This window comes from Puntigrus tetrazona, chromosome 15, assembly GCF_018831695.1.
Source record: "Puntigrus tetrazona isolate hp1 chromosome 15, ASM1883169v1, whole genome shotgun sequence".
Taxonomy (NCBI): Eukaryota; Metazoa; Chordata; class Actinopteri; order Cypriniformes; family Cyprinidae; genus Puntigrus; species Puntigrus tetrazona.
In genome coordinates this window covers 9,515,893-9,530,873 of record NC_056713.1, presented here as the reverse complement: position 1 = coordinate 9,530,873, position 14,981 = coordinate 9,515,893, and the positions used below count along the sequence as shown (strand labels likewise).

Here is a 14,981-nt window from a genome sequence, read left to right as displayed (position 1 = left end):
CCACTGAAATGTCAGTCAATCAGCCGGAAACGGTCGTTGTTGGTTGGGAATGGCAGCCTCACACTGGCATATGGACTGATGTATTTCAAAGGGATGCTGCTTATTTATGTTTTGGGGAGTAGAAAAGCGTTTCAAAATGAGGGTATGGTGGCGTTCGAAGGGTAAAAATAGTATTAAATGGTTCCAGTATTAGTCACGAGTTTGAATCGTCCTGTATGCGCTTAATTAACCGAACTGGAAATTTGATTTAAATTGCTATTAGGTGGAAGTGCGTTGAACAAAATTGTGTTCTTTTGAATGCACCAAAACTGATAAAGTTTAGTCATTGTCGTATATTCATCACAGTCTGATACTACTGGAACCATTGACTTTTTTGAAGGATAGGTTGGGGAAAAGACAGAGACTGATCTGGTAAAAAAAAAAAAAAAAAAAAAAAAAAGAAAAAAAAGAAAAGAAAATAGGAAAATATTGCAGCTTCAAAGTTTGTGGTTTACTTCTGTGTTTAATTTATTTTTGCACTTGCCAAGTATAATGTTTTGTCAGTGTAAGATAATTACAACGATACTATCAATGATTCAATATTGTGCATGCTGGTGATGTATTTATACAATAGCTTGACTTTATTAACTTATATCTTGGATGTTATGTATTCCTATAATTGAAAAGTAAACTGGCTTCATATTGTTTATTTATAATTGATCAGTTTTCGTTTTGATTTGCTATTCCAAAATTGTGATTGTTAACAATAAATCGATCTGTTATGGGCGTTGCCGTTGTGACATGGAATGTTTTTTCTTTAGCTAGGCTGACTTTCGAAAAACACTACTGATCATTTAAATGTACCGGTGTTTTTCTTGGAAAATTGTAACCATGACATTGTTAAGCAACGTTTTGCTCTCTGAACAATATATGAGTGCTCTTCTTGTCATATTATGCACATTGAACGTGTGGTTTAAACAACAGTGACGTTACCGAATTAGTGTTTCCGTGACCGATTCACAACATGGACCATAAATTGTCTTTGGCAGTATTTTTAAATTCATTTCTTTGCCTTTTTTTCTTTCTTTTTTTTTACTTTTAGCTGTATCCTGAGTGACAATATCTTGAATGTGAATAACTATGTAGCAGTTGCACAAGAGCCAAAATAATAATAACAATAAAAAGACAGAAAAAAGAGTTCAAGTAGTCATAGATGCATCATGTCAATCAATGCTGGTCGTGTGTATTGTTTTTTCATTATTGACTAAAAAAAAAAAAAAAACGTAAAAAACTGATTTGCAGCACGAAAATTTGCAATGTGTTCTCGAATCTGATTCCTGTTGTTCTGGTCAACCAGTCTCCAGTTAAGCATCATTATATATAACGCAAGATGCCAACAGGTTCAAACAATGAATTTAAGACCAAATGGTTCTTCTCTGCATTGCACCTACTCTCCATGATTAGTGCTCAGCACTGCATTGCAGAGCTCACCTCTCTTCAATATAATAATGTGCCTGACATAAGAATGTGCCTCGATAAGGACCGTACTATTGGGCTTAGTTACAGCATGCCTGCATCAAAAATCATTTGATGTTTGTTGCTGGTAGAATCCGCAAAGAAATGGCTGTCTTTCTTCATCTGAAGGTCACATGACAAACCTGCACGCCTGTAGACGTTTCCAATTGAAATTATTATCAGCGTGACTAATTATTCGAATAATTACCTCACTGATGCTAAACCCTGATCTCTTCAGCTGTCTGAAAGGAACGTGACGTGTGACTGCTGAACTGCCATCTGAAATCACGCTTCATTCTAGCACCTTTCGCATTGGTATCTATTTCTTTTTTCACGTTATGAAGGTAAAACAAACTTACACTCTGAATTGCTAGCTCTTTCGGCATTCTGCTGCAGCCTCCTACAGCAACCCACACCCAGTAGAGCAAGAGATGAATTTCTCTGCTCAAAACGGTCCACAATAACAGCCAATCGCAGGCACAGTGAGCCGTCATATCCACCAATCCAGTGCGTGTTGCTAGGGCTGGAGAAAAAAAACATCCCCTTTCCCATTGGCACTGTTCAGACATCTAGAACAACCTGCAAAGAGATAAACATCAGAACATCAGAGACACCATTAAAATTCAAGGGAAACCTGTCTCCCCTCGTTCACATTGAGACTCTGTCATGTCGACAAAAAAAACAAGCCACCATTTTCTGCTGCTTTATAATCGGATGCAAGATAGAAAGATCTGAATACGCTTGCCCTGGTTAAACTGTTCAGATAAGGCTTCTCAGCTGAATATTTGCCACCTCAAATATACGTGCTGCATTATTTCTTACTGTTCTGTTGAGGCTTATTTTATCGATTTCATACTTGATCGTCTGATTAAAAGGGACATTCTGACTTACGTACAATTGGAATAGGATGTGATACGTCCATCTCTGCCCCTCAAGGGTGTTCACATTTAAAGTTTAATCTGGAGAACAAAATGGAGAACATTCATTAACACACTGTACCATCTGTATTAAGCCGAATGCCAAGGATCTGTGATGTGCCTTGGTCTAAGATCCCATCTGCTTAAAACGACTTCCAAATCAATAACAAAAAATATGCAGAGATATAAGTCATTAAAAACCACAGTTAAATGAATTGTGCCACTTATGGTTATAGATAAGTAAACCTACAGACTGTATAACTTTCTGTCTTCTGTGGAACACAAAAGAAGAAGTTTTGAAGAATGTTGGCAACCAAACCTTTCATTGACCAAAAAAAAGGACATTTTTTAAAAATAAAAAGATGAAAGTAAGATGAAAGTATGTATATATATATGTGTGTGTGTGTGTGTGTGTGTGTGTGTGTGTGTGTGTGAAAAATTAATCTATTTAAATGTATCAATTTATTTAAATACATCAAGGCATTACAGACAATATGACCTTCTGTAAAGTTGCTTTGAAATGATTGTAAAAGGTGTTATAGAAATAAATGTTTCTTTTCTTTTCTTGTAGGCCTACCTGTTCAAACAGTCACCAAAGAAGATATGAATTTCACTCTAGGCCACTATTAGCATTTCACACTTAAGATGAGATAATGATCTTAATTTGTTACAAATGCTGCAAATATGAGCAGATATGAGATTACAGAAACTAAAATAGTACAATGCTGTACAAATGAGAAAACAAACCACATATTTACATATTACGAACTCAATTTAAATAAAACGTTTTAGGTTTACTTTTACATTTAGTTATCTTTGTAACAGCATTTGCATTGAAATATGTACAGTGATATTGCAGAGTGGGGGAAGGCCCCCTACTGTTCTCCCCAAAATAACCACAAGATAATATCAATATTATTTTTTATTGTAACCACGGACGGTGTTGAGAAGGGCCAAGTTTAGTTTAGTTTAGTTCTGCACTTGAAATCCTTTCTTTTTCCCCTCACATGTATTCTAACTAGTTGGTTAAATATAAATATTTAGACTTTATATTTAAAAAAACCCACCCGAAGTTAGCATCAAGTAGCCGGTTAGCTAGCCAGCTAGCATCAGGTAATTCATAATCACTGATTAGCCTATATTCTGCTTCTGCTGTAAATGTCTAAAGCAAGTCAGTCTTTCAGACTATAAGTATAATTTCCGCTTATGATTAAGTTTATAATTGCCACTAAAACTATAACAGCCTTTCCGAACACATTTAGCTCTTGTTGTAAAGAAAAACAAAATACAGTCCAAAAGAGGGACGTTTTCCCTCACTCTACCCTAATATTAGCAGGGGTGTCTCTGAATGGTCCAGAGGGAAAAGGGACATTTCGACGCTTTTTTCATTATATAACTCTATAAAGAGCACTTAACAGTGGTTTTGACCTCTCCATCCACCACTGTTTTCACAAACGGTCTGCCTAATGAAAATATACCAACCCGGAAATGCAATTCTAACTATATATATATATATATATATATATATATATATATATATATATATATATTCTGAATGAGGATTTTTGATTGTATTTACTGTCCGCGCGGACGTTATTTCTACAATAACCTGTTTCCGCTACAAACCAGCGTTTATTTGTTTAGAAACACCCGCGATATCAGTCGACAAAGCAGTCGGGTTTAAATAGCTAAAATGGCAAACGACACGAAACAAGAGGAAGCCACGCACATTCGAGGCTCATGAGGTAATATAGCTAACATTAGCTCTTACACCGTGAAAACAAACGTGAAAAGTACAAGCTGTGATCTGTGAACATTACGCTACGGCGTGTTAACTTTAGGTTATAAGCGTCTGATAAATGGTTTGCTGTTTGAAAGTACACGGCACACACCCCGGAGAAAAACAGCAGGCGAACACACGGACGATTGCCATATGTTGAGTAAGTCATTTGAATATTGATAATGTGAAGAGTCGACGGACTGCTGTCTTATCACTGTAAGTGTTTGTGAAAGTGAATTATATAACAGGAAACCCTGTTCATGTGTTTTGAAGCCTAGGGGTTTGCATTCTTTAGATTACCAAGCAGAAAACCATTGCACAGTTGTTATTATTACAATCTTTACTACAGTGTTTTCAGAAAAAGTGCTGTCAAACGAATAATAATAATAATAGTATTTCCAAAACGTTTTGTTACACACACATGTATACATACATATATATATATATATATATATATATATATATATATATATATATATATATATATATATATATATATATATTCACACACAAACATACAGCATATATTTAGAAAATAATTTAAGAATTTTATCTTCATAAAATGTATAAAATATATAAATGTAAAATTTGTCTTAAATATTTACATGCACATGTGTAGGCCTATATAATTAATAAATATACACTGTACAATGTAAACAAAAGGTTTTATTTTGGAAGTGATTCATCATGATTGATCTCCTGACAGCACTCGTTTTAACAAGCTTTAGATTAGAGAACGTCACACTTTTAAGGTTATTAGTTCTAAATCACATTTCTTTAAATTAAACGTATATTATGACAATTGAGAATAATTTTACTCTTGTATTTCTCTCTCTCTCTCTCTCACAAACATACACGCATACATATGAACGCCGAACAACACATTACTAAAAAAATATGCAGTAATACAAATATTTGTAGAATTTGAGAGAGGATATTGATTTTAAGCTTTGTTTTTGATAAATCTAATTTAATACGGGGTGAAATATGGGTTGGTCTTGGACAAAGGCAAAATAAAAGCTTCTCCAGGAGAACCGAACACACTGGGATTATCTGTTCTTTGCCTTTCTATGATAATTACGCTATTTTAATGTTTGCCAGGTTTTTGCAGAATACTTTGGAGAGACACCACGAAGTGGGAGTCTAAATATGAATCAAATTAATACGCTCGCATCCTGTGTCCTGAATTACCCACGAGGCAGGGGCGCCGATATAAAAAGCCACATTGTAAAATCCAGTGGCCCATTTTCCTTCAATATCCAGCCCGATCCCAAACCTCCTCACAGCTGCAGACAGCACCTCACACACCGACCCACAGCTCGTCACGGCCGATAAAACACAGCCGTTTGTAGAAAGACAAAGCCATGAATTCATTTCAGCTCGTTCAATGTTGTGGACTGACGGCGTGCGGGTAATAAAGATAAGAGCTGTGTTCTGGTATTTGACTAAACTGTTGAACCGTAAAGTAGATAAACATCCTGCAGTGTCCTGAGAAGCCAATAAACTAAAATACAGACAAAATACATCAACTATAGTATCGCCGTATAGTTTGTTTAAACCTCTTGAAACTGCATGTAGCTGTAGTTAACAACCATTCACATTTTTTTTCACTTATTTAGGTAAAATGAACGCTCTTTGACACATATAGTTAAGCTCTGTAACACGTCCTGAAAGTGCGTTTGGAAGGAAATAAAGATCGTTGATCGTCTTCATAACGTTAAAAAGAGACAGCGGTGACGTTGAACGTGTCGACACTTCTGTCTCGGCCATAATGGAGCTCTTATCCTGACATACTATCTCCCTTAGACGGTTATTTTTAAAAAGAGTGGCATAGAGTCCCTGGGGTTTGTGTTGCTAATCAGAGAACAACCTCACAGAGGCACTAGAGCACATCCGTAGTGATTAATAATAGTGCACACTAAAAGAGCCCAGGGGCCTGTACTCAGGATGCAGTATGTTCCTAATATTCCTATTTTTTTTGTTGATCAAAAATACTTAATAGACGTTTATCCTGTGACTATTGTTTAAAAAAGCCTCTCTGTATTTAACTTAATTCATTTTTTATTAAATTAATTTCAATTATTTATTTGTTTTAGTGCTGTAAAATGATTAATGTTGATGCTAAATAAAAGCTTTGGTTCACACAGTATATGTGTATGTACTGTGTATATTATCTATATAAATATAAACGTATATATTTCAGAAAAATATGTTTATATCGCAAATATCTTTTTTAATAGAATGTGCATTTTATAAATATAAATATGTACATGTAAATTAGCGCTGTCAAATGATTCATCGTGATTAATGGTATCCAAAAAAGACATTTTTATTCATATAATTTACAGAACATTATGCAAATGCATTATTTTGAATCACAATTTGAATTGTTTGACAGCACTACTGTAAATATTTTATAGATATAAGCTGCATGTGTGTGTATTTATATATACATATGGTTTAACAGCACCAGTTTATAACATTTTTATCCCATCAAGTCTATCACAAAAATTATATATTTATATATATATATATGTATATATATATATATATATATATATATATATATCTATCTATCTATATATATATATATATATATATATATATATATATATATATATATATATATATATATATATATATGACTGAATTAAATACATATAATTAAAATAAATTCTTTTTATTTCATATATGTGTGTGTCCACAGTTGCACGATACATCAAAACCTCAAAAGGCCAATGAAACAGCATACAGACCTTTATAATAACACAGACTTCTAATACATCTCATCAAAATGATCACATGCTTATCTGTCAAAAGCGCTGATGCACTCTCTCTATACGTTTAAATCTAAATTTTAATTTGGCACGTGAATGCAATGAAACACAAATATGACTCTAATATCAAATATTACCAGATTGTGCATTATATGTTAAAGGTACCTCCAAAGTCTAACCTTTCGTCAATGCAGTGTGTACAGCGTGCAGAACTTAAAATGTAACACATCATGGTAATGCAGATTGTAATCTAAACACACAACTAATGATATTTTTACATTTAAGGAAAGGTTTCGTCCTCTATAAGGTTTTCCAGCTCCCCCTCTCTGCTTCCGTTACTGTTACTGTTACTCCCTCTGCTGTTGGAGACACAGACCATCAAAATATGAATATGTATTACACACACACACACACAAATTTGAAATACTAAATTTAGTTGATTATCGTGGCAGCGAGGTCTATCGTGTGATACCTTAGAGGGCGAAATAGCGACATATCCCTGCAGATATCATCGAGAGAAGGAAGAACAAAATCTCAGTATGAGTGAAATCAAAGGTTTATGAGCATCAGCACTGAATATCATGTAGTGACGTGATTGTGGACTTACACGGTCAGACCTCCGGGGGCAGACATGGACCTGCCTTGTCTGCGGCTGGGACACTCGAACGGGTTACTGAAGGAGCGCTTCCGCAGCATGGACTTCACCAGGATCTTAAAATACAGTCACACACTCTGTTTCAATTCTTGGTTCACAACGTGGGACTTTTGCTTTTTAAAGCTACGGATATTAAAAAAGTTGACGGTAGCCATTGCGTTTTTCATTTATTCCATACTATGGAAGTTAATGGCTACCGTCAGCTGTTCGGTTACCAATATTCCTCAGAGTATCTTATTTTGTGTTTAGCAGAAGAAAGAGAGAATGCAGAAGGAGAAAGGTTCGGAAGTAATTGTGGCTACACGAATGCTGACAGAATGCTTATTTTTGGTGGGGAAAAAAACATTCAAATTAAATTTTGCATTTTATAAATAAGTCATATTGCACAGGCAGAAATGGCAGAGAGGAACTTAAGGGATTAAAAAATAATCTAAATGTACTCACCACAGCAGAAAGGCTGGGAACTAGTTTGACGGAGTTCTGCACCTCCTCCTCAGTGACCTCCACCACGGTGCAGTGCTCCTCCTCCAGAGGCAGAAGATCCGTGCCATCAAGTGTGACCCACGGGTGCAGCTGCCCACAGACTCAATGTTACACAACGCTAACATCTACGCTTAAAAACACTTCTCTGCAGTCTTTCAATATGATTTCACCTTGATTTCTGATAACGTGATTCTGGTTTCAGGAACTTTGTCCAGCATTCTGATGATAAGAACCTTCAGTCCATCACTGATCACAGGCCTGTGCAGACAACACCAAACAATTACACCATCTATCTATCTATCTATCTATCTATCTGTCTGTCTATATCTATCTATCTATCCATCTATCTATCTATCTATCTATCTATCTATCTATACATCCGTCTATCCATCCATCTATCCATCCATCTATCTGTCTGTCTGTCTATATCTATCTATCTATCTATCTATCTATCTATCTATCTATCTATCTATCTATCTATCTATCTATCTATCTATCCATCCATCTATCTGTCTGTCTGTCTATCTCTATTTATATGTCTGTCTGACTGTCTAGTTACTATATTATCAAAATATTAAAATTATTTTATCTTAATATTACCATTACTTGAATTAACATTTAAAGAACAAGTGCCTTTCCAAACTAGAAGATACAGCTCTTACGTCAGTTTCAGTTCTTCATAACGTTACACAATTTAATGAACATTTTGAATTATTAATCAATGCAATATCACGTTATTGTTTAGCCATCACTGTTTAGTACAGCGCTTGTGACTCACACGTCTGAGAACTCCACCGGCGCAGTCCTGATCTTTTCATGCAGGCCTAAGATGTACTCATCACGAAAAGGACACTGCACAAAGAAATACGAGCAGATCCGTATTATACCCACAGATCCTCTTAACTGCGTTCACATATTTTAAAGGTTAATGTCTCACCCTTCCGAAGACGAAACAAAACAGCGTCACCCCCATCGCCCATATGTCCAGAGCCTGAATCCAAAGAGACTCATTTGTAAGTAATGAAGAACCAGTGTCTCCACTGTACGCATATTCGATAAACCTCCTCGCCTTTCCGCTGAACCTCAGGTCCTGGTCGGTCAGAGTTTCAGGCGCCATGAAAGCTGGCGTTCCTGCACTGTTTGACAGAAGAGCGTCATTCCCCTCGAACTCATTACTGACGCCAAAATCTGCGATCTTGATGTGTCCGTCATCCCCCAGCAGCAGATTGGACGGTTTGATGTCTCTATGTATGATTTTCTGATAGTGCACTAAAAATACAACATGAGACTAAAACTAGTGCCTAATCCCAAAGCTTATGGCAAATGCGATACAACTTAAAATACCCCAGACTAGGAAAACATACAGTATTCGATTCCTAGGATGACGTCTCTGAAGTAGAAACGGGCCATATCTTCTGACAGAGGGCTGTCCGTAGGGATCTCCATCACTGGACTACATTTAAACAGAGACAAACAAAACTAAAGAAACATCCGGTTTGTGTTTGTGTGGTAATGACCTGCTGTTACAAATACTCACCCTTTAGGTACCAACTCAAAGACTATGAAAGGGACACAGAACGAATAGAAAAAAATAGATAAAAGAGTAAAAAGCATTTCATATCGCAGATTGCTGACTAACAGAATTTCTTACCCATGTGCAAGTTATCCTCAGCTGGATCGTCAAGAACCTTCGGTGAAATATCACATGCGTTTTAGAAATGTGTTTTAGAAATGCGTTTTAGAAATGATGGTAGTGAATCACTATGCTTGACTCACCTCAACTAGATTAACAACGTTAAGATGGTCAAGTTTCTTCAGAATAGCGATTTCCTGATAAACTCGGTCCAACAGGCCGGAATGCTTTAACAGATTCTCTTGTGATCCATTGGATTCTCTGGAAGGAGGTCGCCCTGCGCAACCATCACAACGTTAATATCAAGGCATTATTATTCTGCAAACAGAAGGCCATCATTAAATATACATCATTATTATTGCTTACGTGGGAATCCACACTGCTTCATTAACTTTTTTTTGGACACCAACTTCATAGCCTGCAATATAAATAAATTAATTAAATAAAATACTTGTAAGAACAGTGAAAATATTTTAAAAATATTATACGTCTAAATCCTTACAGAAAAAAAATTAAATAATATATGCGTACATAATACTGGTCGTCATCTTCATTGTATGCTAATTTGACCACCCCATATGAACCCTGGGTAAAAAAAAAAATAAAAGATTACCACACATAGCCAATCAATCATAAATATGTCAAATAAAATGACATGAAGTAGAATTACCAACCTTTCCTATCTCATTCTTTAACTTGTACTGGTTTAGCTGAACGCAGTCCTGCGAGTAGAAATATATGAATATTAAAATATATATATATATATATGAATATTAATTATATATATTTTCAAGATATATACATAACGAATATTACACAGAACACGCATATATTATGCAAACAAAAACTTTTTTGGATGCAATTAATCGCGATTAATCTTGAAAGTGGTAGGTGATATAAAAAAAAAAAACGTAACACTGTACACATTACATTTTGATATTTTCATATAAAATAACAGCTTTTTTTTTAAATTCTACACGCTCCTGCCCAACTCACATCCCCATCAGAGATAGACACCCGCTTCGATTCAATAGTGGGTCTCCTGGCTATTCGTGGGGCGACGCCATTCTGGTAACTGGAGCGCTCCTGCAGCGACAGCTTGCGATCGGAGAGATTGAGGCGATGCGGGGTGGTCCGGTATCCGTTAGGAGGGGTCAGTCTGTTGGCAGCCATGTTCATAGCTACTACCATGTCGGCCAGTTCAGAGTGGTAATCAGGGTCCAGATCCACCCTGTTGGCTGTGTCAGCACTCATGACTGTGTCCCGCTTCAGCCTGAGCTGCTTACAACAAAGCACTCCTGTCAGTGAACATTGCAGAGCCCGCCGTTCTTCAGAGGCTCTAGAGGAACGTCAAACTGTAAAAACAGAATCGCACGGTTGAGTCTGACAGCAATAAGGAGAACGCCGTTATGAAAGCACTGCATATGAAGAGAACAACAAAAAACCATCTGTACTTACGAACACGCATCTACAGAGAAAATACATTGTAAAATAACGGCTTCATAATAGTTTCATTAACAGGGAAGCGCAAAAATAAAAGACAAAATGGTACAACGTTAGAATTCAGTCATGGTCCTGTCTTATTCAAGGGTATTATTATGAACTAAAACCGTTAAAAAACACAATTAATTGAAATAAAAAATATTAACTGAAAAGAAAAGGGAAAACTTTAGTTATTAACTTAATGAAAACTATATAGACATTTGTACAAACCTCTAACGATAACTAAATTAATCGTCTAAAACTTTATTTATATTTACAATAAATAATATATAACACGCATTAACTGCAATAAATACGAAACACTTTTTATGTTAAAGAATTAAAACTAAAACTGATAGTTAACTATAAACATAACTGTACACTATATAATATAAATGTAAAAACTATATAGACATGTACAAATATGAATGAAAAATGCATAACAAAATTACTAAAACTTTAACAAAAATTTTGCAATAATAATTTAAATAAAAATCTAATTCAAGATAATAATAAAAAACGAAAAGTTACATTAAATAACATTGGTCTGATTTAGAAAAAAATATTAAAAAACATCTGTCTAACCTCATACATTGTCATAGGTATATCAAATAGGATGTATGAAATATTGACATCTTATTTAAAACATACAAACAAAGTATTTGTATGATGCATAAGTGTGTGACATCGATTTCTAGTTTTTCGGTTTATATTACTTACATAGAGCAGCAAGAGATTGAATTGCCAGCCATAGTGTTGCATGGTCTTCCACTCGTCAGGAAGAAAACACTGTTGTGCCTCTGAAGCCCAGAGGACTCCAGACTCTTTGGGATCACTGAAGCAAAGAGGATTAGCTAGCATGGTCACATTTAGTCCGGCGTGGCTATATCTGTTCCAAAAGACTGTTTACATGCAGTCAGTGAAAGGACATGAGCAGTGATCAATGAGGAATACTACGTCATTGAGGGCAAGTGCCGTAAAGCACCTATGGTGTGAACACACGCCGACAAGTCAGTCCTGTTGCAGGGTGGAAAGGAAATAATGACTAAGTGGCTAAGTTCTTGAACCTTGAAGTCAAAGTATAACAGGATAACGCTTTAGAGTTAAAGAAACATACTCTCGAGACAGTTTATAAGGTGGGAAAGAAGATCAAGTGTTATATAACCTCATGCGACTGGACAGCAAAACTGGATTTAATCCAAAACAAAGACTCTTTTATAAAACACGTCAAGCTTTTTATAATTAGCATTGTCTGTTTTGTCATGTAACACTTTCCCCCTGTTTGGAAGATAATCAGAAGAGCCATGTATCAGTTAGATGAATATTAATGTTATTTAATGAAAATATGCTAGCATGATAATGTAAAGAAACAAGGTTGATGGTGGAATTTATTTATGGTATTATATTATGAGTTTAATGCTGATACATCTACAAATATAATATCTATCTATCTATCTATCTATCTATGGGTATACTGTTTTCCCCCACGTTGTTATTATTCTTGTTACTTATCACTAATAAACCAGAAGCCTCGCACATTCAGCGCTTCTGCATTGAATAATAAGAGGGATAAAACAAGTGAAAATAAAATGGTATCATGGTTGCCAAGTGTTTTAATAATACATTCTGAGATAATAAATACTAGTTATATAAGCATATTTTATTGTAACAAATGGAATAAATGAAACATAGATAAAAGGTAAAATATAGAATGATACTATATGACTGTTTTCTACATTTTAAGTTATTTTGGGTAACAATTGTAGAGCTGTCCGAGGTGCTGAAGGCCCTCATACATTTTGACTCGTGTCCTCGTCTACGGTTATCAAGGGTGTTGGAGGAGAATGTGTAGCTCTGTGTTGGAAGTCTGGCTCCAATGAAAGCTCAGAAATCCCTAGTAACCAACCTCTCTGGAGCCCATGATCATGTTACAAGATGTGCAGATGCAGCATGATCTCACAGCATCAGTAGCTCGAGTCCTCGGTGAGAGGCAGTGCTTTCATAAATGGGCTGCAATGCCTCTTGAAGGGGATTCGATGCTAAATTTGGACTATCTCAAGTGTTTAAACACTGCTCAACTTCTGGAGCTCCTGGAAGACGAGGAAAGGATGAGAGACACAATCAGACACAGTGCGAAGGTACTGTTTTACACGTTCAAAAATTCAAGACAAGAAATTGTTTGTCAAATCTTAAACTGACAGATTATCTGATTGCAGAAATTCTCAGAAAGTGTCTAAATACTATTATAGTGCCATTGTACATGAATTAACCTGATCTGAAGGACTCGCCTGCAGTTACAGCATCTTCAGAGGTGTAAAAAGATCTCGATGGCCTCCAGCTGTCGGCTTGCAGAGCAGAACTTAGCGCATCAGCCACATCTGAACAACTCTAAAAAGCTTTTAGCCAAAAAGTACCAGACTCTGGGTCAAATGGTGTCTTCAGTGCGACGCAAACAGAGAAAGCTGGGTAAGATCTTTGTTGGCCTGTTAGTAGTTTGTTTTAATGTGAGTATCACTGACTTAATGCTTCTTGTGCAGAATCTTTGCAGCAGAAACTCAGCCTTCGAACGCTTCATGAGCTTCTTAAGGAGAAAACCAATCATTCCTTGAGTCGGTCTGAGGTACATCTGAGATACATACGTTTCACATATTTCAAAGACTCAAAAGTGTGCTTTCAGAGTTTTGACTGAGATTTCGGTCTTTCACTCTCCAGAGTATCTGGCAGAAGTTCACCGAAGGAAAGCTTCTGCTGACAGATTTTGTGGAATCACTTCAAAGCTCTCAGATGTTGTGTCATCGACGTCTTGTTCAAGCCGAGAAGATCCATAACCTCATAATGCATGCAGAAATATGCAATCAAGATGCTGATTTTTGCCATTTAGGGCATCTTCCAGACTTCCAGCACTCACCGACCACAATCAGTGTTTTCAGCGGCACCGCTCCCGTTATCTTGCTGCCTGGTTTCCAGTATCCTCATTTATCTCCAATATCACATCTTCCTCCTCTGAAGCGTATTGGCTACGTCAACGCATGCCTGACTTTTACATCAAAAAAAGAATCGAGCACAGAGACTCGCCGATGGCCACAAAGACATGCTGCTTTACAGCCACTTGATAAGATTCGATCTAACATCTACCAGACTCCCAAGTAGAGGCTGTGCTGGTGATCTGGGAACTTTAAGCTTTCTTTTCAAACCATTTTGTTGCAGGAATAGATTACCCAGAACATATACACTAAACATATTCTGATCTACTGGACAGTTCATTTTCAGTTTCGGTCAGTCTTGAACCGCTGTCAGTTTGAGTTCGGAAATTTTGCGTGCAACTTGTCATTGATGTATAAGTCAAATAAAGACATTCAGCCAAGTAATTAATAATTGGTGATGGTTCGTAGTTTATCTATTACATTCAGCTTGATCCGCTGCCATCTTCCAGCTCAGAAGCTGTCAGTTGATTCATCTGGTTTAGAAGAAGGTCAACACGAGGACCAGTTGCTTGATCGGACTCATCTCTCTAATTAGAGCTCATTAAACAGGCTGAGAGGGTAAAGGAGAGCTTTTGTCAGGCCGTTGGCTTCTTTTGTCTCTGGATAATACTTTGGTTACATCACTGTCAGTGTGTGCCATTGTCTGCAGCAGCTCAAATTGGGCAATTTTCTCATCTGTCAGCTAAATGCATCTAGCCTTTGAGCAGCTCGTTCTGACAGACATTAACTGCCCCAGACAACTGACAACCTTTATAAGAGGTAAAACTAAACACTGA

General features: G+C 36.3%; 1 protein-coding gene across 3 annotated transcripts; it reads right to left on the bottom strand.

Moving 5' to 3' along the window:
• Positions 1-6,899: 6,899 nt before the first annotated feature.
• On the bottom strand, positions 6,900-14,919 carry camkk1b (calcium/calmodulin-dependent protein kinase kinase 1, alpha b). Of its 3 annotated transcripts, XM_043259673.1 has the most exons (17): positions 11,942-14,919; positions 10,736-11,094; positions 10,414-10,461; positions 10,271-10,324; positions 10,106-10,157; positions 9,883-10,016; positions 9,758-9,794; positions 9,644-9,665; positions 9,471-9,559; positions 9,176-9,375; positions 9,044-9,097; positions 8,885-8,958; positions 8,277-8,364; positions 8,068-8,196; positions 7,576-7,679; positions 7,441-7,467; positions 6,900-7,327 (listed from the first exon to the last, which is right to left on the bottom strand). In XM_043259673.1, the coding sequence occupies exons 2-17, from the start codon at positions 10,991-10,993 to the stop codon at positions 7,249-7,251; spliced, it is 1,449 nt and encodes a 482-aa protein (XP_043115608.1). In that variant the 5' UTR covers positions 10,994-11,094; positions 11,942-14,919; the 3' UTR covers positions 6,900-7,248. The 3 variants fall into 3 exon arrangements, with proteins under 3 accessions (XP_043115608.1, XP_043115606.1, XP_043115607.1); XM_043259671.1 differs by having other exon boundaries at positions 9,044-9,375; XM_043259672.1 differs by lacking the exon at positions 11,942-14,919 and having other exon boundaries at positions 9,044-9,375; positions 10,736-11,315.
• Between the last annotated feature and the right edge of the window lie 62 nt (positions 14,920-14,981).

Coding starts and splice junctions, on each gene's coding strand:
- camkk1b (XM_043259671.1), bottom strand. CDS start 10,993: ATGAGTGCTGACACAGCCAACAGGGTGGATCTGGACCCTGATTACCAC. Junction 9,666..9,757: donor TGAGGATAACTTGCACATGG/GTAAGAAATTCT, acceptor TCCCTTTCATAG/TCTTTGAGTTGGTACCTAAA. Junction 7,468..7,575: donor GCCCCCGGAGGTCTGACCGT/GTAAGTCCACAA, acceptor TGATATCTGCAG/GGATATGTCGCTATTTCGCC.